Source organism: Dipodomys ordii, unplaced genomic scaffold (genome assembly GCF_000151885.1).
Source record: "Dipodomys ordii isolate 6190 unplaced genomic scaffold, Dord_2.0 Scaffold12, whole genome shotgun sequence".
NCBI lineage: Eukaryota > Metazoa > Chordata > Mammalia > Rodentia > Heteromyidae > Dipodomys > Dipodomys ordii.
In genome coordinates this window covers 807,315-833,138 of record NW_012267228.1, presented here as the reverse complement: position 1 = coordinate 833,138, position 25,824 = coordinate 807,315, and the positions used below count along the sequence as shown (strand labels likewise).

General features: G+C 48.6%; 1 protein-coding gene across 1 annotated transcript; it reads left to right on the top strand.

Moving 5' to 3' along the window:
* Positions 1-871: 871 nt before the first annotated feature.
* Xpc (xeroderma pigmentosum, complementation group C) lies at positions 872-25,096 on the top strand. Its single transcript, XM_013010328.1, has 16 exons — positions 872-884; positions 1,133-1,322; positions 4,751-4,866; positions 8,090-8,213; positions 9,247-9,331; positions 10,988-11,145; positions 11,596-11,716; positions 15,163-15,252; positions 16,213-17,061; positions 18,473-18,633; positions 20,034-20,115; positions 22,428-22,562; positions 22,631-22,800; positions 23,213-23,306; positions 23,801-23,890; positions 24,280-25,096. The coding sequence occupies exons 1-16, from the start codon at positions 872-874 to the stop codon at positions 24,496-24,498; spliced, it is 2,697 nt and encodes an 898-aa protein (XP_012865782.1). The 3' UTR covers positions 24,499-25,096.
* Positions 25,097-25,824: the final 728 nt, after the last annotated feature.

The following is a 25,824-nucleotide window of genomic DNA, read 5'->3' as shown; positions in this document are numbered from 1 at the left end:
GCGCCCGCACCGCCTTCCTGGCCGACGTCGGGGCTTGCTGTCTTTGCCCGGCTGTCGGCCTAAGGCTTCCCGTCCAAGTCGGGGTGCTGATGATCCGGACATTCTGACCGTCGGCCACAGACTTGATTTTGCGAAGCAAAATCACACACTTTGAAATCTTTTTCAGAGTGCTTCCCTTTTTCCCCCTTTATGATTTGGGTTATGATTGAAACATGGGAGTGCACAGACTTGCTCTCTAAAATATCTTTAAAGAATCTGGCTTCTCTAGCATTAAAACAAGTTCCCATTAATATGAACATATTTGAACTAAGTTGGGATTTAATTTAAATCATGAAGGAAAGTTTCCCCCCACCTGCAAAAGTACATTTGGGAGATACAGATTCCTATTTTAAGAGGCAGGACAGGCTGTGAAAAAGGAAAGAACAAATTCGTTATTTCACACTCATGTTACATTTCCTTTTGGAACCTTAATGAAAGTTAGACCGCCTTCTGTTTTCCAAAACTAATTGAAGCAGAGTAATGGAAAGAACAAAGGGAGATTTATTACTTAATGTGAATACATTTGCAAAACAGGAAAGTGTCCCTCCTGGCCGCATTAATAAAGTACTAAGATAACATTAATATGTTTAGTTATCCTACTTAAACTAGCTTATGAACTTAGGGTTTATAATTAAAAAGTTCATAAGCTAGATAGTTGAATTTTCCCTTTGGTAGAAAACTAATTATTTTAAGGAAATTAAGGTGTTTTTAAGTTACTTCAGGCTTAACATTGCTAATTCTGAAATAAGAATTTAGGGCTGTTCCAGGATCTGAATCTGAGTTGTATAGTATTTTCTATAGTATTAGGAAAAATAGATGCTAGTAGGGGGTGATGGTTTGGGATGGTGGGTATAGCTCACTGGTAGAGCCCTTGCCCAGCAGATGAGGCCTCAGATTTGATTCTCAGCACTGAAAAAAAAACAGGATAGTTTTTACTGCAAACATGGGTGGAGGGAAACAGGCTGCTACCTAGACGTGGGATGGAAGATGGGGTTTGCAGAGAGGTTCAGAGCCTTTCCATGACCTTGCCTGTAGCCACATGACACCCATCTTCCCTGTCACTTCTCACCCCTTGTTCTGTGTGGTTGCCTAGATGTCTTTGAAGTTGAGAAGTCAAAACCTCCAAAGAGGAGCTGTCTCTCAAAAGCTTCACAAGCAAAGAGGAAGAGAGGCAGCAGTGATGCAGGGGGTCCAGCAAAAAAGAAAGAGGCCAAGGCAACTGCTAAGGCTGAAAACCTCAAGGGAGTGAAGGAAGAAGACGTCGGCGATGGAGAAGACCTCAGGTGGGGTGGTGGGAAGCCTCAGGCCCAGTGTTGAGGGCTCCCAGCCGAGAAGTGGGAGCCGTGCTTTTCTTCTGCCACTGGGATTGGGGGAGAAGGGTGGTGTGTGTGAAATCCTTAAAGTCTTCTGAGCAAAGTTTAGAAAGAGCCAGGAACTTCTCATTTTTAGGTGAGCACGGGGCAGCCTGCAGTTGTGGGTTCATGTTACACAGTAAGGTCTGGCAGGAAACACCAGGTCTTCTGACTCTTGGTCCTGTGCGCTTTCACATTCACAAAGGTGTTAGCCAGGAGGTGCCTGGCTAACGTGTGAGTATCCTATGTGCACCCTTTTGTCCGGCCCTCCTCAGGAGCCCGACCCTCTCTAGCCAGGAGGTGCCTGGCTAACGTGTGAGTATCCTATGTGCACCCTTTTGTCCGGCCCTCCTCAGGAGCCTGACCCTCTCTAGCCAGGAGGTGCCTGGCTAATGTGTGAGTATCCTATGTGCACCCTTTTGTCCGGCTCTCCTCAGGAGCCTGACCCTCTCTAGCCAGGAGGTGCCTGGCTAACGTGTGAGTATCCTATGTGCACCCTTTTGTCCGGCTCTCCTCAGGAGCCTGACCCTCTCTAGCCGGACCTCTCAGCACTCAAGTCAGCACATTCTTGCTCCCATCCTTGCCATGTTTTCTCCTCCACCTGCTGTGCTTTATTCCACTCAAGATACAGATCGGAAGCCATCTGGTCCTCTTTTCATTGACTCTCAACCTTTCCTCCTGGGTAACCTGTCTGCCAGGTGTTACGGTTACTTGTGACAACAGCCCGATGTCCTGGGGCATTTTGAGCTTGGCCTTTTGTTTGATGGATGCTGGTATTTTTGTAGCAGATGAACGTTCATGCTAATAAATAGCTGACTAGAAACCACTTGATTATCTGAAGAGAGGACAGACAGGATAAATTTGTAATCCTGACTTGGGCTAGTAGTAGCCCAGCAGAGGGCAGCAGTGTAGAAGGGCAGGGGAGGCCGTAGACTGAAATTTGAGCTCACTGCTCCCAGTTACCCCCTCACTTACTGAATTCTGTCTCCAGGGTTATTCACAAACAGATCAGGTGGTAGAGCACCTCCCTAGTGAACTCAAAGCCCTGAGTTCAAACCCCAGAATCACCAAACCAAACAAAACAGGATGCTGCCAAAAAACCTTTCCCTCTCACTGGAGAGCTGACTGTGGTCTAACCCACAGCACATGAGCATTTCTTCTTTTTATCCTAAGTGGCGATATTTGTTGTCAGGATGTTAGCAGAAAACAGTAGGCCAAGTCAGGCATGGTCACACACATGTAAGTCAGCCTACTCAGAGGCAGAGACAGGAGGATAGTAATTTCAAGGACAGTCCAGATAAAGCAAGATTCTATCCTGAAAAAAAAAAAAAGAAAAGAAAAGTATTAGGGGTATAGCTGGAGTGGTAGAGTGTCTGACTAGCAAGTTAAAATTCTGGCTTAAATCCCTAGTAAACCAAACAAAAACCAGTAGGTTTAATAAAGAGCGCAAAACTGAGAATTAGTAGGGAGTAGGTAGCTCACACCTGTAGTCCTACCTACTTAAGAGGTTGAGATCTGAAGGATCATGATTCAAAGCCAACCCAGACAGAACCATCAAAGAAACCCTTATCCCAATTAGCAAAAACCTGGGCTTGAGGTGTGGCTTAAATGGTAAAACAAAAACTGAGCAAGAGCATTAGGCCCAGAGTTCAAGGCCTAGTACTGGTACACATACACAGACATCTTAAATGTCTATGCTAAAATTCAGTGCTTACACTAGATACCAAGTGTCAGAATTTATGTAAGCAAAAAGTAACTCAGTACTGTAGATGTATTTTATATATGAACTTCAAGAATATTAATACATTAGCAGTCATTTATTTTTGCATCATTGCTTAGCTACCTACCTGCTTATCTATGTAGTTATTTACTTAACTAATACCCTTCCTTGTTTCTTGTGTTGGTCATGACAAGCCTGTGTGCAACCCATCCTCACAAGTTACTGCAGCACTGGGTTTTTTATTTTATTATTTTATTTTTTGCCAGTCGTGGGGCCTGAACTCTGCACCTGGGCACTGTCCCTCAGCTCTTCAGCTCAAGGCTAGTGCTCTACCACTTGAGCCACAACACCTCTTTCGGCTTTTTCTGCTTATGCGGTGTTGAGGAATTGAACCCAGGGTCTCATGCATGCTAGGCAAGCAGTCTACCACTAAGCCACCTTCCCAGCCCTGCACTGGGTTTTGAACTCAGGCGAACATTGCACTCCCTTAGCCACACTTCCAGCCTGGCTTCCCTATTTCTTAAGTATAGCTAAATCCTTCAGCCACTGTAAATGTCCTTCTTTTTTCTTTTTTTTTCTATTTTTATTGTAAAGGTGATGTACAGAGGGGTTACAGTTACATCAATCAGGTATTGAGTGAGCACATTCTTTTTTAACAGTATCACCTCTCCCCTCATTTTCTCCCAGTTTTTCCCTCCCAACCTCCCTTTCCTCAACTTGTATAGTTCATTTCCAGAAGAGAGTATTACTGCTGAATTTATTCACCCTTTGTCTCTCCATTTCTGGGCTTCTTCCTCTCCCCAAATCAGATAAACTTACATACAATACAAAAGGTACAGAAATAAAAAAACAGTGACAAATGGGGGAAAACGGGGGCGGGGGGGGGAATGAACTGCTAAAAGAAGTTTTAAAAAAACTTTTGTGCTGGGCACCGGTGGCTCATGCCTGTAATCCTAGCTACTCAGGAGGCTGAGATCTGAGGATCGCAGTTGAAAGCCAGCCCAGGCAGGAAAGGCCATGAGATTCTTATCTCCAATAAACCACTAGAAAACCGAAAGTGGCTCTGTGGCTTAAGTGGTAGAGTGCTAGCCTTGAGCTGAAGAGCTGAGGGACAGCACCCAGGCCCAGAGTTCAAGCCCCATGACCCACAAAAAAAAAAAAAAACCCACAAAAACCTTTTGTTTCTATTTCTTGGAGTTCATTTCACTAAGCATCATTTTATATAAGCATATGCACGTAGCAATTGAGCTCATTGAGCCTCTCCCGAGAATATCCTCCTTTGGCTTCACTGTGAATGTTTAGAATCCTATTTAAGTTATCATGTCCAAGTGTAATTTTTAGACCTCCCAAGTGCATGTTTATACACATGTATCACAACTTTGCTTCTGGAACTCATGGTAACTTTGAGGTTTCTTTTAACCTTTCTCTGACCATTCTGGTTATAGCTTACTAGCAAACAAAAACTACACTGTTTGCAGATTGTGAAGTTCTTTCCTGGTTGGTTGTTTGTTTGAGACAGGGTCTCACTGCATAGCCCAGGATTGCGTCAAACTCGCAGTATTGTAGAGCAGCTGGCTTACAGGGATGCCTGGCTTCTTTCTGCTTTCACAGCGTCTCCTTCTCTGTGATCCTAATACAGGGACTTTGCCAGTGACCTGAAAAAGATGAAGCAGCCTAAGAGGGAGTCACCTGTGAATACAGGCAGCGAGGAAGAAGATGACCAGGAAAGCGAAGAGGATTGGGAGGAGGTCGAAGGTGAAGCATCTACCCTCTTCCACAACTGTTTGATTCATATCAATTTCTGCAATTCTCTTGTTTTCTTTGAAACTAAGAGTAAAGATACAGTTGCAGTTAGTATCGCTTTTTAAAGTTATTATTATAAAGGTAACGTACAGAGGGGTTACAGTTAGGTAAGTCAGGTAATAAGTGCATTTCTTTTTGGACAGTGTCCCCTTCTCCTTGCTCGCCCAGTTTTTCCCTGTGGTTCTGCTTTTGATAGAAGGAGCACTGCACTGCAGTCCTGGCACTTGAGAGGCCACGGCGAGGGATGTAGTGAGTCCCAGGTCAGCCTGAGCTGCATCGCAGGTCTGAGGCCAGCGTCAGCCAGGGAGACTGTCTCAAGAAAAAGGAAAATGCCATGTCTGGGTTTTCAAAGAAGGTTGGACATTCTCTGGCTTTTGTGGATGGCATAGCTGTAGTAAAAGGCAGCAGGTTGGGTAGGAAGAGCAGAGGCCAGGAGGGAGCTGGTCCTTCCCAGTTCACAGCTCAGCTTTGCCATTTTGCCCCTGTGGGAGCACGTGCTTCCTTCTCCGGTGAGCTGGGCACTGGTACCACTGATGACCCGATGTTAACTGTGAGCAGCGAGCTGCGGCTCTGGATTGCTGGGGAGCAGGAGTGTGTAGATGGAGTAGGCCTGGACTGTCGGCTCCTCACAGGCAGCAGGCTGACACTGTGCTTCCAGGCTCTTGTGAGCACGGTTTTCTCCTGGCACTGGCGTTGGCACTGTGTTTTGAAAATGCTCAAACCCACAAAATAATTACAAAGTAGTATGTTCAAGTTGTGTGTGTATGTGTGTATTCTTCATTGGGCTCATTAACTTGAACTTGTGGCCACACTGAATGTATATCTTTCTTCTCCATGGAGGTGTTCGTTGTACAACTGTTTGGAAATAAGTTGCAATTTCTGACTTTTTCAAATATTTCAGCTGGTATTAGCACACCTACTAATGAAAAATAAGCAGTTGTTATAAAATAGTAACTTTATAGTCAAACCTAGGTCTAATGGGTGGATATAAATCTGATCCTTTTTGTGTGTGTATGGTTCTGGAGATTGGGCCAGGCCATTGCCCCTGCCAGGCAAGCACTCTAACTAAGCTTCAACTTCACCTGCAGCTGTTGCTTCAGACTGGCCCAGAACTCCCAGTCCTACTCCTACGCCTCCCAGGTGCATTGCTGTGCACACATGTAATCCGCCAGCCAGCTTTCTGTTTTTGTTTGAGAGTACTGCTTGTTGGAAAGATCCTATTTTTCTTTCTTTTAGAAAACCTGCTTTCTGTTTTGGTCTTGTAGACAGACAATAAGGCATCTCATGGTATTGTTTAAAATTTGTGTAAAATCCTTGGTGTCTTATAAACTCCAGGTTAAGTCTCAAGACAGTGCTGCAGACTGCTCCGGACCCGCTGCAGGGCCTTCAGGGCCCTTGCCGCTCTACGAGTGGGTTTAGGCCAGCCACACACGTGCATCCTTTTGCAGGGCTTTACTTCTTTTTTTTTGGTGGGGGTTGCCTTGGTCTCGCTAGCTAGGGACTCTGCTGCTTGAGTCACAACCCTGACCCTTTTTACTTTTTTGGCCCAGGCTGGCCTGAATTGTGATCTTCTTACTCAAACTTACATGTAGCTGGGATTACAGGCACACCATCTCACTCAGGTGTTTTTGTTGAATTAGGAGTCTTGCTAACTTTTTGCCAAGGCTGGCCTTGGCAGCTCACCAATCTCACCTCATAAGTAGCTGGGATTATAGGTATGGCCTACTATGCCAGGCCTAATTTTTGAGACCATTTATATGTTTAGGCTCTTTCTGTCTGTCTTTCTGTCTGTCTGTACTAGCATTTGCACTCAGGGTCTCATGCTTGCTAGGCAGGTGCTGTACCTCTGAACCACCCTTCTAGCCCTCTTATTATGATGGCTATTTTTGAGGTAGGCTCTGGCTTCCTATCTGGGGGCTTGTTTGGATGATAGGAACACACCATCATGCTCAGCTTCTTTAGTTGGGATTGAGTCTGCTGGTCTTTTCTGTCCGGGCTACCTTGAACCGCAGCCCTTGCAGTCAGGGCCCCCACCTAGCCACGATGCCCGTCACATGCCACGATGCCCAAGCATTGGTTGCAGAGGAGTCTCTTGGACTTTTCAGCCCAGACTGGCTCATAGTGCATTGGTCTCCTGATCTCAGCCTTCCAAATAGTTAGCATGACAGGGGTGAGCACTTAGCCAGGCTTGGCTAGACTCCAAGAATCTCCATAGAGGTTTGAAGTTCTTGTCATTAGGTGTATTCATTGCTAATGAAGTTCATGGTTAGGCCCAATGGAGTCAATTCAGTGCATTTCAGGTAGTGTTGACAAGCCACATAGGGTGATGCAGGGATGTTCCTGTTGCAGACAGATCTCCGTGTGGAAGGCGAAACCTACGCACAGCTGCGCAAAGCCACCATGATGCACTGTGCTCAGCAGTGTGGAGGTGAGAAGTTGTTCTCACCTGGCTGTCGCTTTGCTGTGTTTTTCTTTTGAACACAAACACTCAAACATCATTGTTTTGCTTTTTGTTTGTGTTTGTTGGTTGTGAGGCTTGAAGGGGCCTGGGTGCTGTTCCTGAGCCCTCAGGGTTGGCACTCTACCCTTTGAACCACAGCTCGGGTTTCTGGTGGTTAATTGGAGATAAAAGTCTCATGGACACTTTTCTACGATCCTCAGCTCTCGGCCTTCTGAGTAGCTAGGATTACAGGTGTAAAACACCTGCACCTGGCATTGTTTTCATTTTTGATAGCAAGAGAGTATTTAATTGAACTTGTATCATCTCTGTGGTTTATTTTTCTCATCTGAAGGTTCTGTCTCTAGATTGTTGTGTGGTTAAATGGAACAAATAAATGTAAAACCCTTAGCATGACTACTGGATTGTAGGAGCTCAGAGCATGGGAGGCACAGTGGTCTCTCCATCCATTCCTGTCTTCCTCTTTCCAGTACATTACTTATTACAATTATTACTGATTTTTTTTTTCTTTTTGGTGGCAGTGCTGGGATTTGAACTTGGCCTAGGCCCTCTCCTTAAACTTTGTTGCTCAAGGCTAGTACTCTACCACTTGAGCCACAGCTCTACTTCCACCTTTTTGGTGGTTAATTGTGCCCAGGCTGGCTTCAAATGGTGATTACAGGCATGAGCCACCAGTGTGTGGCATTATTACTGATTTTTAAAAATTACTGTTGATAGAACTTGGTGAGCCTGTGCTAGGGGACATGGGAGAAAATTCATCCTTCTGTCAATCTCTTCTGCCTGTGAAGCCAGTGGAGATAGAAATCGAAACACCAGAGCAAGTGAAAACAAGAGAAAGAAGGTAAGATTAGGCCTTGCTTTTAGGTGCCTGCTCTCCATATCAACAAAAACACTTAGTGTGCTTAGGTGAGCCAAGCCGAGTGTCAGAATGGCCAGGAACTTGAGGGGAGAGAGCCCTGTGTTTGCCCGTAGGACTGGAATGACAAGCCTGTGTATTCTGGCATGGGGTGGAAGAGGGGAGGGGCCTGATCTGGTAGACATCCCTATTTTCCTTGATCCTTAGACTGGTATGAGAAACAAGAAGCCGGAGGCTCATTGTGCTCAAGTAACATTCTAGAACTCACTGAGCCACTAAGCAGAGGAGCTGTGATCTGAATCCCGGTTATCTGTCTCAGCACTCATGCGTCCCCCCGGACACTGCACTACAAGTTTGAGACAGTGTCCATTGTGTACAGAGCCTCCACCACAGCCAGGCTCCCGGAACCCTGCAGCCTCTGATGGCCTTGCAGAAGGGAGCCTAAGGCCTGTCTGAAGGGTTGCTGATGAGTGCCCTTGCAGGATGGGCACATTAGCAGAAGGGAAGATGGTGTGTCTTAGGAGGTATCTGATTTTTCTTGAGTACTCTAAGAGATTTTTCAGTAGAGAAGTGCCATATAAATGACTTCACTGATTGAGTGTCAGCATAGTAGAAGCTGAGGAGGGAGTTGGGAGGCCAGACAGGAGACTTCGTCTCTGAGGTCTGATTGTGAGGCAGGATTTGGTGCTGGGAGTGGATGGCAGACTGCATGCTTCAGATGAAATGCTGCAACCTCTGGGGCTTTTCCAACAAGACCAGGAGGAAGAGTGAGCTGGAGAGACAGCGGTCTTAGGAGCCATGTGGAAGCTGGGTGGTGGGGCCGAGCTCGCTGACTCCTCTCTTGGGGGCAGGCTTGTAGTGAGAAGGAGCAGAGGAATGTGCAGGAGACAGCCAGCATGTGCGTTTGCTTGAGTAGCATGGCTTTGTGCCTAATTCATGCGTGACGAGCAGGACTTGGCTGGGGCAGTGAGGTTTTCCGTTTCTTTCCCACTTGGGGATTTTTCACCCTGCGTTGCAGTGAGAAGATAAAAATGGAGTTTGAGACATACCTCCGGAGAATGATGAAGCGTTTCAGCAAGGAAGTCCACGAGAACACACACAAGGTGAGGACGGGAGGGCTGGGAGCCCTCTAGGAGGAAACAGCGTGGCTTCTAGTCAAGCTGACCTCATTTGGGCTCTGCCACTCAGTAGTGACTTTGGCAAGTTTCTTCTTCTCGCTGCGCCTTTGTGTTACTCAGAGGCCCAGAGAGAATAAGAAAAACGAGGTATTGTTACCCCTACGGATAATAATGCTGTCTATTTTGGAGGGTGGTTAAGAATTAGGCAGCATTGTATGTAAAGTAACTTGTGGTATGTGGCAAGGTCTCCTGGAATAGACTGGAATAGTCTACTGGAATAACTGGAACTCCCTTTCTATCTCTTCTTTCAACAATTTAACAACCTCAACTCTGAACTTACTAAACTCACGATGACTTCTGGCTTTAGGTAACAGTTACCAGACGTGCATACAGACACGGCAAGGTCATCATGTGGCATTTTGGGGTTAGAGACTTACTAGCCTGAGCAACCCTTGACAAAGAATCCAGAAACCCGAAATACTTCCAAGTTGGGAACTTTCTGAGCATACAGCAGCACTCAAAAACCTTGGGATTTGGGAGCCTTTCAGATTTCAGACTTTTGGGTTAGAGATGCTAACTGGAAAGGTCTGTGCTGATCTTCAAAACAAAATCCCAAGTCTAGAACTTCTGTTCCCAGCCAAATCAGATAGGGGATACTGTATAAGTATCAAGAGTTTCTGATTTCATACATGGAGCAAGAGGAACTTCAAAGCAGAAGTTCAAGACTGCTCAGAACAGTGAAAGGCATGATTGTGGGTCTTTATTGAGGAGCATTTGGAATACTAGGCATAGAGTCACTGGGATGATCAGGGTACCTGGGGGTGGCAGGCAGGGGCGGGGTGGGGAAAAGGCACTCTTAGTCCTCAGGTGGGTGGTGGGCCCCAGAGAGGGTGATGATGGGAAACTGTAGGCTGTGGGGAGATGCTGGATTTAAACTAGCACAGAGGTCTGGAAGACTTGACGCAGTCAAGAGGGTGGGTCTCCCCAGAGGCCCGGGGGGACAGTGAGCTGGCTGTGTTCTCATCTCTTGGAGAGTGCTGGAAATAAAAGGGAAATCAAGATGAATCTCAAGTTTGAAGCACAAATGAGGGAGAAAGGCAGGGCTCCTAATTCAAATAGGGAGGCTATTAGTGACTGAGAAGGAAGGCCAGTTGTGCTTGAAAATGCTGTAAAGCTTTGCTGGGGGGGGGGGGAGGATAGACATTGGCAGAGTCATTACAGGTTAGTGAAGGATGGGGCAAGGTCAAAGGGGGAAGAGGCGTGGTGGATACAGCAGCAGAGATTGGCTTCAGACACGCGTGGGAAAGCAGTGTGGGCAACCAGCAAGCCCACCCCGCCTGCCAGCTGAGTCTTGCCCTCTGTCCTCCTAGTCTTGTTGGCATGAACTCCAAAAGTTCCCATGTTTGATCTAGCTATTGTGCTGAGCATACCTTTAAAAGATAAGACTGCTTTAAAAAAGTGTATTTTGAGCTGTGAGGATGAGTACACAGAGAAGAGGCCAGGGAATGACAGGTATTGGGCAGTGTCTAACGATAGATATTTTACTTCCTGCTCTGTAGAAATGTAAACTTTGCTCACAAAGCGTCCAAACTTGTCAGCAGATCCCTACTACTTGTCACCTGCCTTCCTCTTCCTCTGCAGGTTCACTTGTTGTGCCTGCTGGCGAATGGATTCTATCGAAACAGCATCTGTCAGCAGGTCGATCTGCTGGCTATTGGCCTCTCCATCATCCCAGTTCGCTTTACCCGGGTGCCCCCTGAAGACGTGGACTTGAGCTATCTTTCAAACCTCATGAAATGGTAAGCTGCCACCCACGTGCACAGTCTGGGTGGAGGACTGGGTTTCTTTTGGTCTGGGTTCAGGTTAGGTCTGCAGACCTCCTCTGACGCAGTAAGTAAACATCAAGCCCAGGGTACCGCACAGCACGGCCTCGGCTCTGGAAGGGCTCCCAGGCTGGTGGAGGGACTGGCACTCAGCAGGTCCTTAGGGTAGCATGGAGAGGGTCCGGCAGAGCGTGCCACATGGAGCAGGGTGCTTGTCTCAGGTGGGCAGTCTGGGAAGGAAGGTGCCACAGGGAGGAGTGACCTGAATGGGCTGTCCAGTGATGGTGGGACGAGCTAGCCAGGACGGAAGGAGCAGAACAGAGGTGGCGAGTCTCAGGTCTCACTCCTGCTTTTCGTTTTCTTGATTGAGAGTGCGGCAGTTCCCTCCTCCTGTCCTCTGCATGGAGGGTGCCTTGTCTCTTCCAGGTTCATTGGGACGTTTACAGTGAACGCAGACCTTTCAGTCAGTGAGGGAGACAGCCTGCAGACGACACTGGAAAGGAGGTTTGCAGTCTACTCTGCTCGTGATGAGGAGGAGTTGGTTCATGTAAGTGGCTCCTCTGATGGCACTGTTTCATGATAAAAATAGGCTTTATCCCTGGAAGATTGCTGTTAATTCATACACTTAGATTCCAAGAGGTGTGGAGAAAGGCCCAGACTCTGTGTGTCTACAGAAGCAGCTTCGTTCCTCTTCACATTTGGCTGAGAGTCGGAGCTATCTGGCCATGTTTGGTTTCTACTTCGGGTCCTGGCAGACACGGTGGGTGGCTTAGCCTCTGCACCACTGCTTGGAGTGCGGGGATGACTTGGGGACACAGGAACACCCAGGAAGCTGGAGATGATATCAAGATTCAAAGTGGAGAAATCTTAAGGCAGATTCCAGATAGTTCTGGGAACAGGAGAGCTGTGTGTGGAGAAGTCTACATTGTCATTCGCCCCTCCGTGTCACGTGTTCTGATGACAGGAACCTTGGGAATGTGTGGGAGGGACACGGACAGAACTACAAATGCCGCCCTGTGGCAGTCTAATTTAGTTATTCAGAATACTTTGATAAACCAGCTGACTTGTTCTCAAGAGAAACTATGGGTGTAAGCACTGTGTGAAAGCCCACACTTACCCAGTTTGCATCTGTGCCACCAAAGACTCTCACTGCAGAGAAACCCCCCGGGTATAAGCTGTAACAAGCCTTTGTTGCCCACATCCTCATCTCCTACTGGTGTGCTTCTGTCTGTCTGGATAGCTTGTGCACATGAGACCATATAGCATGTGGTCTTTTGTATCTGTCTTCCACTTTGCATGTTTTCCAGGTTTGTCTTCCTTGTATTTTTCTTTTTCTTTCCTTTTTTTTTTTTAAGGTCTGAGACTGGGACTTGAACTTGATACCTGATACTTCTGTTTATTGGCTAGCACTCTACCAACTGAACCATGCTTCCAACCACCATTTTTCTTTTATTCTTGTGCTAATTCTGAGGCTAGAACTTTAGGTCTCCATCTCAGTCCTCTTTTTTGCTCACAGCTGGCACTCTACCAGTTGAGCTGTTCCAACTTTTTGCTGGTAAAGTGGAAATAATAGTCTCACAGACTTTTCTACCTTGACTGGCTTCAAATGGTGATTCTCAGATTTCTGTTTCCTGAGTAGCTGGGCTTACAGGTGAGAGCCACCATTGTGTTTAACTTTTTTTTTTTTTTGCCTGTACTGGGACTCGAATTCTGGGCCTGGGCACTGTTCTTGAGCTCCATTTTTGCTCAAGGCCAGCTTCTACCACTTGAGCCACAGCTCCACTTTTGGATTTTTCTGCGATTAGTTAGAGATAAGAATCTCTTGAGCTTCTCTGCATGGACTGGCTTTGAATTGTGGTCCTCAGATCTCAGCCTCCTGAGTAGCTAGGATTGCATGTGAGCCACCGGTACCAGTTTAACATTTGTTGTTTTTTTAATCTTTATTTTTGCTATAATCATTCTAATGGGTGCCAGGAGGTACTTCCTCACTGTGGTTTTGCTTTACATTTTCCTGATGTCTAAAGATGATGTGTGTCTTTTCATGAACTTATTTGTCATTTGGGTAGCCCTGAAGAAATACCTGTATAAATCCTTAAGAGCTTCTTAGGTGTTCTATTAGTCACCTACCAGATGTTTTGCAAGTATTTTTTCCCATTATGTAGGTTGTTATTATTGATAGTTTTTTGATGGACAAGGTTCTCATTTTGGTAGTCTCAGATACCTATTTTTTTTTGTTCATTATGCTATTCATTTTAGTGTCACATGTAAGAACTCATTGCAAAATTCATGGTCATGAAGACTGACCTTTTTTTGGTCATCTAATATAAAAATGTAAGGTTTTGCTCTTGTAGTGAGGTCCTTCATGCATTTGTGCTGGTTGCAGGTATTCAACTTCATATGTTTTAGCATATGGATTTATGGTTGCCCAGCACTGTTTGATTAGACTAATCTTTCAACTATTTTTAAAATTATCTCCACCATTTTTCCCCCATGGGAGAAAATCCACTGGTCACAAATGTATAGGTTTATTTCTGGCCTCCACATCTGTCACTTGCGATTTCTGTAGCATTGTAGTGAGTTCTGAAATCAGAAGTGTGAGTGTAACTTGGTGACTCATCACAGTACATTATTTGAGGTTCTTTCCAACTCCATATGAATTTGTTAGCCTGTTACTCCATTTCTGCCAAAAAGGCTGTTGTAGATCTGTGGTACTGGAGTTTGAACATAGGACCTCATGCTTGCTAGGCAAGAGCTCTAGTACTTGAGCCATGCCTCATCAGCCATTGGTATTCTGGTAGAAATTGTGTTGAATCTGTAGATTCATTTAGATATCATTGCTCTCTGGACAACGTGAAGTCTTCCAGTTTATAAATCAGGATGTCTTTCCTCTTATTTGTATCTTCTTTGAGCTCACTTAGTAATGTTCAGTGTACACGTCTTTCATTCCATGAGGGAGCTCTATCCCTGAAGGTCAACTGAATTCTCAAAAACATAGCCTAGAGTCAAAAGAGTTGACATCCAGAAAGACACCCCTGTAACACCTACAAAACCAGTGTGTGGGTCCTTTTTCAAATACGCATGTCTGTATTCTTATTTATGTGTAGCATTTTTCTATGAAAATGTGATCACATACTTTTTTTTTGTCGGTCATGGGGCTTGAACTCTGGGCCTGGGCGCTGCCCCTCAGTTCTTAGCTCAAGGCTAGCCCTCTACCATTTGAGCCACAGCGCCACTTCCAGTTTTCTGAGTGGTTTATTGGAGATAAGAGTCTCATGGCCTTTCCTTGCCCAGGCTGGCTTTGAACCATGATCCTCAGATCTCAGCCTCCTGAGTAGCTAGAATTACAGGCATGAGCCACCAGCACCAGGCTCCCTGAGCTTTTTTGCTCAAAACTAATGCTCTTCTACTTGAGCCACAGCTCCACTTGGCTTTTTTGAAAGTTAATCGGAAGTAAGAGTCATGGACTTTCTGGGTTAGCTTTGAACCATGATCCTCAGATCTCAGCCTCCTCAGTGGCTAGGATCTACCAGTGCCTGGCCATATAAATTTTCTTTCCCTCCCTCTCACCCTCCCTCCCTCCCTCCCTCCCTTCCTTCCTTTCCCTCTTTCTTTTCTTTCTTTTTTTGTGCTGGTAGTGGGGCCTGAACTCTGGGACTGGGCGCTGTCCCTCAGCTCTTCAGCTCGAGGCTAGTGCTCTACTACTTGAGCCACAGCACCACTTCTGGTTTTTCTGCTTATGTGGTACTGAGGAATCAAACCCAGGGCCTCATGCATGTAAGGCAAGCACTCTACCACTGAGCCACCTTGCCAGCCCTACATTTTCTAAAAACAGTACTTCTTTAACATATAGTGGACAGTTCTCATTTTAAGTGTTGAGAGTTCCAGTGTCTCCTCAAATAGTTTGGTTGTTTCTACCTTTTTTCTTTCATAACAACTGTATTAACAGTCTTAATTATTTTCTTTGGGTAAGTTTGTTATCTCTTTTTCACATAGATATTTCTACTGATTCTTCGGGCTCTACAGCTGCTCACTCGACTGGTGGTGTCTCTGCAGCCAGTCCCTCTCAAGTTATCAATGGCAAAGGTGAGGTACACAGATTTCAAAGAGAAGAAACAGGAATTAAAAAGTGTAAAATAAGCGATCTCTTTTTTTTTGTACTTTTAAGAGCTAATATTCATGGAGCCTGGGTTCTTGTGAGGCTGCTTACACATGTCTCATGCGAGGGGAGGTTGGGTACATGAGGGGCTAAAGTCTGGCGCCCTGTTCTGAGCTTGGTGTGCAGGAGGCCAGCAGGTGCGGGCTTCTACACCTGGGTAGAGTGGCCCCACCCTCTGAGCTTGGTGTGCAGGTGGCCAGCAGGTGCGGGCTTCTACACCTGGTAGAGTGGCCCCACCCTCTGAGCTTGGTGTGCAGGTGGCCAGCAGGTGCGGGCTTCTACACCTGGTAGAGTGGCCCCACCCTCTGAGCTTGGTGTGCAGGTGGCCAGCAGGTGCGGGCTTCTACACCTGGTAGAGTGGCCCCACCCTCTGAGCTTGGTGTGCAGGTGGCCAGCAGGTGCGGGCTTCTACACCTGGTAGAGTGGCCCCACCCTCATCAGCAGAGTGAGGCGCTCTGAGTCTGGAGATACTCTGTTCTCTGTGAGGTCTGGGCACTTCTAAAGTCTATTGGTCTAGATGCACACGAGTAAGTTTTCTGTATTCCAAAACCATGGCTGCATTCCTGCCCTAAATATCTGTTGTGCAAAATCAGGATTCTTCTTTCTGAAGAAGCTGAGACTCACAGATTGAGACAGAACTGGAATCCAAATCCAGGTTTCTGTTTCCAAATCCCTTGCTCTTTTCTCTGCTCTCCAGGTTGGGCAGCCCATCGGAGGGGCTGCAGCTTTTGGCTGCTGTTTACACATAAGCCTGTGGGGTGGCCAGTTGAGTCTGAGCATGGGACATCTCAATAAACTGATTCTCTAGCCAGTGACTTTACTTTCTTAAATTATAGGATTCCTATCGTATCATTAGCAAAATGAAAAGTAAAATTTCTTTGTTTCAGGCAAAGAAACCCTCTAGCCAGAGATCCACAGAAGGTTCTAGAGGCACCTCAGAACCCTCTACCCATACTCCAGAGAGCCATACTAAGGCAAAGATCAGCAAAAGAGCCAAACATGAGGGAACTGGCAAGGCAGGTGCCAGAGGGAAGAGGAGCAAGGCAGCTGCGGGCAGCAAGGACCGGAGAGAGTCCTCCAGTGAGGAAGAGCAGCGTGAGGCCAAAAGATGCCCACATGGCCGGGCGCGGCGGGTGGCCTCCAAGGTCTCTTACAAAGAGGACAGTGCAAGCGATGAGGCTGGCAGCAGCTCTGACTTTGAACTTTCCAGCGGAGAAGACCAGCAGTCCTCCGACGAGGATCCCAGGCCGGGCTCCAAAAGGCAAAAGAGGGCCCCAGCGCCTCGGAGGACAAAGAAGGGGTCCGAGAGTGAGTCCAGGACCCCGCGGAGAAGCCACCACAAGAATCTAGGCTTTTCAGCAGCATCTTCAAGTTCTTCAAGCAGTAAGAGAGGCAAGAAAACTTCCAACGATGGTGAGGAGGCGGAAGCGGGGAGAGCCGCGGGCGTAGACCAGTGGCTGGAGGTGTTCTGTGAGCAAGAAGGAAAATGGGTGTGCGTAGATTGTGTGCATGGGGTTGTGGGCCAGCCTCTGGTCTGTCACAGATATGCCACCAAACCGATGGCCTATGTCGTGGGCTTCGACAGCGATGGCTGCGTCCGTGATGTCACACAAAGGTATGACCCAGCCTGGATGACAGCAACCCGCAAGTGCCGCGTTGATGCAGAGTGGTGGGCAGAAACCTTGAGACCCTACCAGAGCCCATTTGTGGAACGGGAGAGGAAAGAGGACCTGGAGGTAAGGCCTGATGGGGCCCCGAGCACCACCCGATTTTATAGGCCCACATATGTCCCATGTTGAGCACCTTATGGGCCCAGAACTTAACCTTCATATTTTTACTGTGACATATTTAATTGCCATAGGACTATGAAGTGGTTACCATTACCTTAATTTTACCAGTAGAATTTGTTATAGTTGAACAATGAGCTGACTGAGATTTTTTTTTTTTGGGGGGGGGGTCCGGTTGTGGGGCCTGAACTCTGGGCCTGGGCGCTGTCCCTCAGCTCTTCAGCTCAAGGCTAGCGCTCTACCACTTGAACCACAGTGCCACTTCTGGCTTTTTTCTTTTTGCTTATGTGGTGCTGAGGAATGGAACCCGGGGCCTCATGCATGCAAGGCAAGCACTCTACCACTAAGCAACCTTCCCAGCCCCATCTGTGAGGTTTTGAAGTTTGGTTTTAGTTCATTACAAATTTACAGCTGTCAATATGTGCAAGTCATATACCTCATGAAAGAAGGAAGGACTCACTTCACAGACATTGTGTGTGCACGGACCCACTCACACACATACCACACCTCACACATGCACCTCATGTGAAGAACAGGTGTCTTCTGGGAAGGGAGGAGTGAAATGCGGTATGTCAGTCTGTGAGGAAGCGGAGGCATCCCACTCCCCCAGCTGCTGCTGCACTGCGGTGGCTGGGGTCTGCGTGTCTGCACAGACACTAAGACTTCCTGCCACTCAGGATAGAGTCGCATAGCATTGCTTCCAGTGATGTATGGCATCCCTGTTGGCGTCTTTGGTTCATTGTACTCAGTCGTGGCAGGTTCAGTGGGGAGCACGCAGGTGGCATTGTAACCTGACCACGCCATCAGTGGACACTGAGCCTGCAGTCTTCTCCCTCCGCTGTTCCACACCTGCCCCTTCCGTGTGGCCCGCCTGGGGTTCTGAAGGGATGCTGGGGAGAGCTTCACAGAGCTTGCTGCCCAAAATGGGAGTCATAGTGGTAGATTTCCTACTCATCACTCTGACTCCTTAGGGAAGTCTTCAGTGGAGAGGCTTAAACTCAGGGCCTGGGCATTGTTCCTGAGCTTTTTGCTCAAGGCTAACAGTCTGCCATTTTGAGCAAAGCACCACTTCTGGTTTTCTGTGGTTAATTGGAGGTAAGAATCTCACAGATTTTCCTGCCCTGGTTGGCTTTGAACCATAAGCTTCAGACCTCAGCCTCCTGGGTAGCTAGGATTGTAGGTGTAAGCCACCAGTGCCTGACTTTCCATAGCGTAAGGTTAATCTAGAATCCGTTTCATGGCCAGATGTCATGTTCCAAAGTCACCGTGTTTGTAAATCTAGGCTCTCAGGTGTGTTAGTTAGTCCCCCTCAAATTTCACTTCTAGTAACATACTCAACATTGTCTGTTGGATCCTGCAGTTTCAGGCCAAGCACCTGGACCAGCCTTTGCCCACTGCCATTGGCACCTATAAGAACCATCCTCTCTATGCCCTGAAGCGACACCTACTGAAATACGAGGCCATCTATCCGGAGACAGCCGCAGTCCTGGGGTATTGTCGTGGAGAAGCTGTCTACTCTAGGTGTGTGTGTATGGTGGCCTCAGCCAAGGGCTTGCTAATTGTCTGGGATTAGCGGCCTTCTTGGGCATGGGGCTGCTAACATAGGCTCATCTCCTTAGCAGCATCCATAGTGTGTATACATATGCATCTGTGCATGCACACGTATATGTGCGCATGTGCACATATCTATATGCCGTTGTGAAGAGGAAGCTTGGAAATTAAGCTTAAAGTCTAGGGAGAGCTATTTTGGAGGCTAAGGTTGGAAGATCTCATTTCAAAGTCAGCCTAGGCAGAAAAGTCCTTGAGACTCTTTCTACAGTTAAGTAGCAAAAACCTGGGCTGGAGATGGTGGCACAGTGGTAGAGCACCAGCTTAGAGTAAAGAAGGCAAGCAAGAGTGCGATGCACTGAGTGCAGGCTCTGGTACAGGACAAAAGAAGAACAGGGTAACATGATGGATGATGAAGACAAAACTTAAGATAGGACAATTTAAAAACTTCATCCCAGCTGGGCACTGGTGGCTCACTCTTGTAAATCAGTCCTAGCTACTCAGGAGGCTGAGAGCTGAGGATTGTGGTTCAAAGCCAGCCTGGACAGGAACATCCATGAGACTCTTATCTCCAATGAACCACCAGAAAACTGGAAGTGACGCTGTATTGCTGAGGGAGAGCGCCCAGGCCCCAAGTTCAAGACACAACCTACAAAAACACACGCAAAAAAAACTTCAACTATAAGTCAAAACATACAGAAGAAAAAAAGGATTTAATTACAAAAGTTAAAATGAATTGATGTTTCAAATGGATATAGATCCCATAAGTTGCAGGTGTACAAGTGTGAGTATGCTTAATGCCACTCAACTATACACATAAAAATGGTTGAAATGGTGTGTGTTGCTACAGTTTATGCTGTGGGTAAAAGAAAAATGAAGTAAGTCCCTTTCCCCCCTTTGTACGGAATAATAAACGAACAGTCAAGTGACACCAGGGGCAGTTGACCAGTCACGGGCTGACGCGCAGCACGTCACTGCGGAGTATGCAGGTGTCAGGATATTCTGTGATGGCTCATTAGCTTGTTGGAGTTGGCCTTTTTGGCTCAGTGCCCCCTTTTCTGGATGGACATTCATCTCCCCGCGTGGCATGTGGCGGTGGATCGGGCCCTCAGTGGGCCCTGCTCAGTAGTGAGAACTTGTGTCTGTAGCAGGTTCCCTTGGCTGTGGCTGAAGCCATTCAGGGTAGGGCTTGTCCGAACACCGCGCTGGGTCGGTTAGGACCAGAGCCTGAGCCTGGGGTGCGGACGACGTGTAGAGAGAACTGACGGGCTGTGTTCTCCCATGTGCTGCCGGGCCCTGTGAGGCATGGAGGACCTGCATCCTCACAGGCAGCCATGACTGACTTTGTACCTTGTTTCCTGTTGCTCATGTAGGGACTGTGTGCATACTCTACACTCCAAGGACACGTGGCTGAAACAAGCAAGGGTGGTGCGGCTCGGAGAGGTGCCCTACAAGGTAGCTGGGGGGGGGGTTGGGGGTGTCATGGGGAGGGCAGGGGCAGGTGTAGGGGAGGATCTGCTGCCCTGCAGGCAGGCCTCCATCTCCCTTGGTCTTGAGCAGGATTTGAGGAGACAAGCATTTCAGTTGTTCATTAATAAGAAATGTTCAAGAAGTGGGGTTTCCAAAATATACAGGACATCAGCCAGAAAGTAGCCGGGGTGCGTGTGGTGAGCTTGTGCATGCCTGGGTTCTCGGAGGTCCGGGCCTGGCTTCATCCGTGCACGCACACAGTCAGATTGCCCTCGTGTGACAGTGCGTGGGTACAGATGAGAACACCACAGCCCAGCAGGACCCCTGGACCGCCTCTCTTGTGTGTGGCGTGTGGGGTTTGATCTGTGAGAAACGTGCTCAGAGCAGTCTCCCACAGATGTCTCAGAATGTGGCTCTGCCAAGTCAGGCTGCTGCTGCTGCTGGCCCCAGAGCTGCAGTTCTTCTCCTCAGATCCCAGCACGAGCCTGGGGCTGTACCACTGGAGGGTAGAGGCCTAGTGGGAGGGGCTGCACACCCTGGGGGCAGAGCTCAGCCCGCTGCTGGTGTGTGGAGCTGCTGTTGGGCCTGCAGGGCTGCCATGTTTGCCCTGGACATACTGACCCTTCCCTAGTATTCCTTAGCCACATAGGCAGTCTCTTTAGGCTACCACCATCTAGTATAAACAGTGCACACCACATTAGAAAACACAAAAGCGGGTAGCAGCTTAACATGTTAATGTTATTCTAATACAGCCAAGCTATTACCATTTGAACATGTTAATATTTGAAAATTAGTGAGATTGACTTTTTTTGTTGTTATTAAGTCTTCGTGACTTCTTTAATCCTGTGAGAGTGTGACTTGGGTCACAGGGGAAACGTGTGACTGCCTTAGCACACGTGGTTCTAGAACAGTCCCCAGTCTCTCAGATCCATTCTTTGTTCTGATCTCTGGCATCCCAGCTCCCGCCCAGCATCTCCTGGGCAGTCTCCCTCCCAGTTAAATGTGCTTCCTGTATGTCAGTTGTACAGATCTTTCTGGAACACATGTGTATGACCACCAAAACAGTGTTTCCTCCCCCCACCCCAGCTGTCATCTGGAGGCCCACATTGGCCATGTGTTGCAGGTGGTGCTCTGGCACCATCCTCATCCCAGACCCTCCCCCGTGACTTCTGTCCCCACTGGCTCCCAGACGTACTTCTTTCTGTTTCTCCTGGTCAGCGCCTCTCTCTGATCCTTTTTGTCGGTTGTGGGGCTTGAACTCGGCTTGGGTGCTGTCCCTGTGCTCTTCAGCTCAAGGCGAGTGTTCTACCACTTGAGCCACAGCGCCACTTTGGTTTTTTAGTGGTTTATTGGAGATGAGAGTCTCATGGACTTTCCTGCCCGGGCTGGCTTTGAACTGTGATCCTCAGATCTCAGCCTCCTGAGTAGCTTAGGATGACAGGCCTGAGCCACCAGCGCCCAGCTCTATGATCCCTTTAAGCCTCAAGTCAGATGCGACCTGCCTATGGCAGCATTTCCCAGGGCTGTGGATGAACCCAGAGCCTTGTATGCATGGAACAAGTGCTCTACCACTGGCTTATGGTAGAGCTCCTGAGGTCAGAACAGGCTTGATGGTATTAAAGGGTGGTAAAGAATCACCTGACAGACCCCACGTGACCTCAGAAAGCTCCTGACCCCATGTGACCTCAGAAAGCTCCTAGCCTTTGCTCTAGGGGACGTTGCATGACCCAGGCCTGGGTGCCCGCCACCCTTGCCCATGGGAGGGAGGTGGGTTTCTAGTCCTCCATCCTTTGACCCCTTAGCTCCATATGGAAAATCTTAGTCTTAGCCTCTGGACATGTTAGGTCCTGGGTTCCTAAGCAGTAAGTGCTTTCCACAGGCAGCGTGGCTGGCTAGTGGTGACACTGCAGGGGGGGCGGGGCAGACAGTGGTCTGGGTGGACCATGGGACCTTCATCTCCAAGGCCACATGGTCCTGAACACCCATGTGCCCGGCCTTCACGAGCTGTGACTGGAGGTGGATCACTTATCCCTCCCCGGTCACTCATCTGTAAAATGGACACAATAAGGAGAACTACCTTTTTGGTGTATTGAGAAGACTAGTACACTTCAGGGTCTGGGACGGGGGTGCTGTGTAAATGCTGCTCGCACCCCAGGAGTGTAGAAACCTGCCCAGCTCCCAGGTGTGGTGTTGGGGCTGACGGGAAGGAATAGTGGGAAGCAGTGAGCTCCTACAGCCCCTGGCGTAGCTAGGGAGCCAGGAGCCTTCCTCCTAACTGGCTCTTTGCTTTGGAGCAGATGGTGAAAGGCTATTCCAACCGGGCGCGGAAGGCCCGGCTCGCTGAGCCCCACCTACAGGACCACAATGACCTGGGTCTGTTTGGCCACTGGCAGACTGAGGAGTACCAGCCCCCCGTGGCCGTGGATGGGAAGGTAAGGGATATGGCAAGGGACCACCTTGCTGGCCACTGGCGACATTCTACCGTGCCTCCCCTCCGCAGGTGCCTCGGAATGAATTTGGGAATGTGTACCTCTTCCTGCCCTGCATGATGCCCATCGGCTGTGTTCAGCTGAGGCTGCCCAATCTGCACCGTGTGGCCCGCAAACTGGACATCGACTGCGTCCAGGCCATCACTGGCTTCGATTTCCATGGAGGCTACTCCCACCCCATGTGTGTGGACCTTCAGTGGAGGGTTGGGGAGGCCACAGCGATGGGGGGAAAGCTGATGCAGGTTTAAAGTCAACCTGAAGCCAAGGGTGGCTTCTGCCCAGAGGTGATAAATCCAGCAAGGCTGGTGTCCTTGGGCTAAAACACTGCTCTAGGGAAGTCATGGGCAGGGGACCAGAGTGGGGTCAGCAGCCTTCCTGATCACTAAGCTCTGTGTGTGTACATGTATGTACACGTGTGCACATGTGTGTGTGCGGGTGTGGAGGCCCACACTTGGTCTTTGGACCTGCCTTCTGCATGGGTGCCTGGCACCACCTGGCCTGCTCACCCTTTAGAGCCCCAAGTGCTCAGGGGAGGCCGAGGAGGGGGGCGGAGCAGGGGGGCTCAGGGAGGGCCACCGGTGGTGTCCCCACAGAACTGATGGCTACATCGTCTGTGAGGAGTTCAGAGACGTGCTCCTGGCCGCCTGGGAGAACGAGCAGGCCCTCGCGGAGAAGAAGGAGAAGGAGGTGAGGGGAGGGGCAAGCACACAGCTGGGCCGCTGCTCTCCTCTGCCCTGGTCTCTGTAGCACATGGGAAGATGGGGGCCCGAGTCTCCCACCCCTCTCCCCTTTCATTTCATGGAAGGTACTGTAGGGAGTGAGCATGGGCCACACAGGCTCCGCCCCCACCCTTGCCCCTCACACCCACTGTCACGGTCACTATCTGCACCTCTGCCAACCTGCCCTGCCTTGAAAAGAATTGCCCCCGGTCTGGGTCCCAGATGACCACTTCCCCTGAGAACTGCAGCCAGCAGCAAGTCAGCAGAGGACTCTGTTGGAAGATTTCAAGTATGTCATTTTATAAATCAGAGTAGTGTTTTTAAGCTGAGACTTGGTATGATTGACAGATTCTCTTTCAACTTAGAGCTGCACAGATAATATACATATTCCAGGTCCATCTGAATATTCTGCCTGAGAATATCGGTGGTTAGTATTTCTTCTCACTGGGTTTCTGTCTGCAGAAGAGAGAGAAGCGAGCTCTGGGAAACTGGAAGCTGCTGGTCAGAGGACTGCTCATCAGAGAGAGGCTGAAACTTCGCTATGGAGCCAAGGTCGGTGTGGGGCCTTTGCATATTCCACAAGCTTGGGGTCAGACGTTTATCTGGACACGCCCCCATCCCCGGGGGCGCCCGTCTCAGAGCCTTGGCACTGAAGTTGTCCTGTGTGTGTCTGAGCACGTTTGTCATAGGGAAGTCATGGATGGGAGTAACAGCTGGCTGTCCCCAGACATGGCTGCACTCCTGGAGGGCCGCTGCCTGCAGGCCGGCTGGCTGCTGCCTCCCAGCCAGGGCCCAAGAACCTGCTCAGGTGCACCCCGTGCTGCCGACCACACAGCCCCGGGCAGGCTGGAGGGTGGGCAGGTCCCCCAGAGACTGCTGCTGCTTGAAGGTGCATCTCCACAGCCAGTCGCTGAGACCATGGCCTCTGTCCGCCCCTCCAGAGCGAGGTAGTCGCTCCCCACATGGATGGGGAAGGCGGGCTCTCTTCTGATGAAGAGGAGGGGACCAGCTCACAGGCAGAAACGGCCAGAATCCTGGCTGCCTCCTGGCCTCAAAACCGAGAGGCGGAAGAAGAGGAGCAAAAGCCCAAGTGCCACAGGACATCCAGAAGGGGGAGGAAAGCGGTTGCTGCCCACCTGTTCCCCTTTGAGAAGCTGTGACCTGAGCCCCGACTCCAGACGCTCCTTCACCATGAGCCCTGCCAGGCCCGTGCTGTGGGAGCGAGCAGCTGGGGGCCGTGGTGAGCAAGGGCCTGCTGCAGGCTGGTCTGCCTAGCACGGGCTTTCGAAGGTTTTTACCAAAGCCTCCTCTGAGCTACAGAATACAGCCATAGGAGACTCCCTGACCCTGAGGGCTTGTCCTTTGGAAATGTTTTTTTTCTCTCTCAAAACAAAAATCACTGGGAACTGTGGATGGAGCTGCATTTAGGATGTCCTGATCCTCCATCCTTTAGTTCTGAACCACATTTCTTTGTGCTGCCCAGCGCTGCCTCTTCCTAGTTGGTAGCAGCACAGCTCAGATCATGGGATCTAATTTTCAGTCAGTTTTATGATGGCAGAAGACTAGAGTAAAGAGCTAAACTTAGGAAAGGAAAAAATAGTGAATTAAGGAAATGGAAGTAAAAGTGGATCAGTGCTAAGCTGCATATTTTATTCACGACTGGATAAATTTACAAAGCTCTGAATCACGCATTGTAGATAATTAGGAGAAAAAATTTTATAACATTTTGAGAAAAAAAATAAAGCATTTTTCTAACAAGACTTGTCTTTGCACTTTCTTTTAGATTTCACGTCAGCAAAGAACACCCTGATAGAAAGTGGCGCTGTGATTCAAATGGTAGAGTACTAGCCTTGAGCTGAAGAGCTGAGGGACAGCTCCCAGGCCCAGAGTTCAAGCCCCACGACCAACCAAAACAACACCTTGATAAAGCCAGGTGTTGGTGGTCAGGCTATAATCCTTGCTACTCAGGCGGCTGAGATCTGAAGATCAGTTAAAAGCTAGGCCAGGCAAGGAAGTCTGTGAGACTTTTATCTCCAGTTAACCACAAAAAAACTAAAAGTGGAGCTGTTGCTTAAGTGGTAGAGCACCAGCCTTGAGCAAAAAAGCTAAGGAAGAACTAGAGGCTCTTGAGTTCAAGTCCCAGTATGGGGGCAGAGTAGTGATTTATATTTATGCTAACACTGCAAGTATCAAAATCTAAGATGAAAACTTAGGTGTGAGCTGGAAACATTACACACTAGCAATCTTTTTCTTTGTGTAGGAGGAATTACTTAATCCTGAAAGCAGCCACTGAAAGTGTTGAGTCATTCTTACCCAAGGGAAACACAACATTTGGGGTGTGACCAACAGACAGGTTGCTATGGAAACTACATTCTCTCAGTTTCTGCCCAGAGCCTGACAAGCTTCCTAGGGCAAGTGACTGCTTTTTGGGGTTTTGAGGCCAGTTTACGGAGAGAGAACCTATTCAGGCCGATGTCAGTTACTAG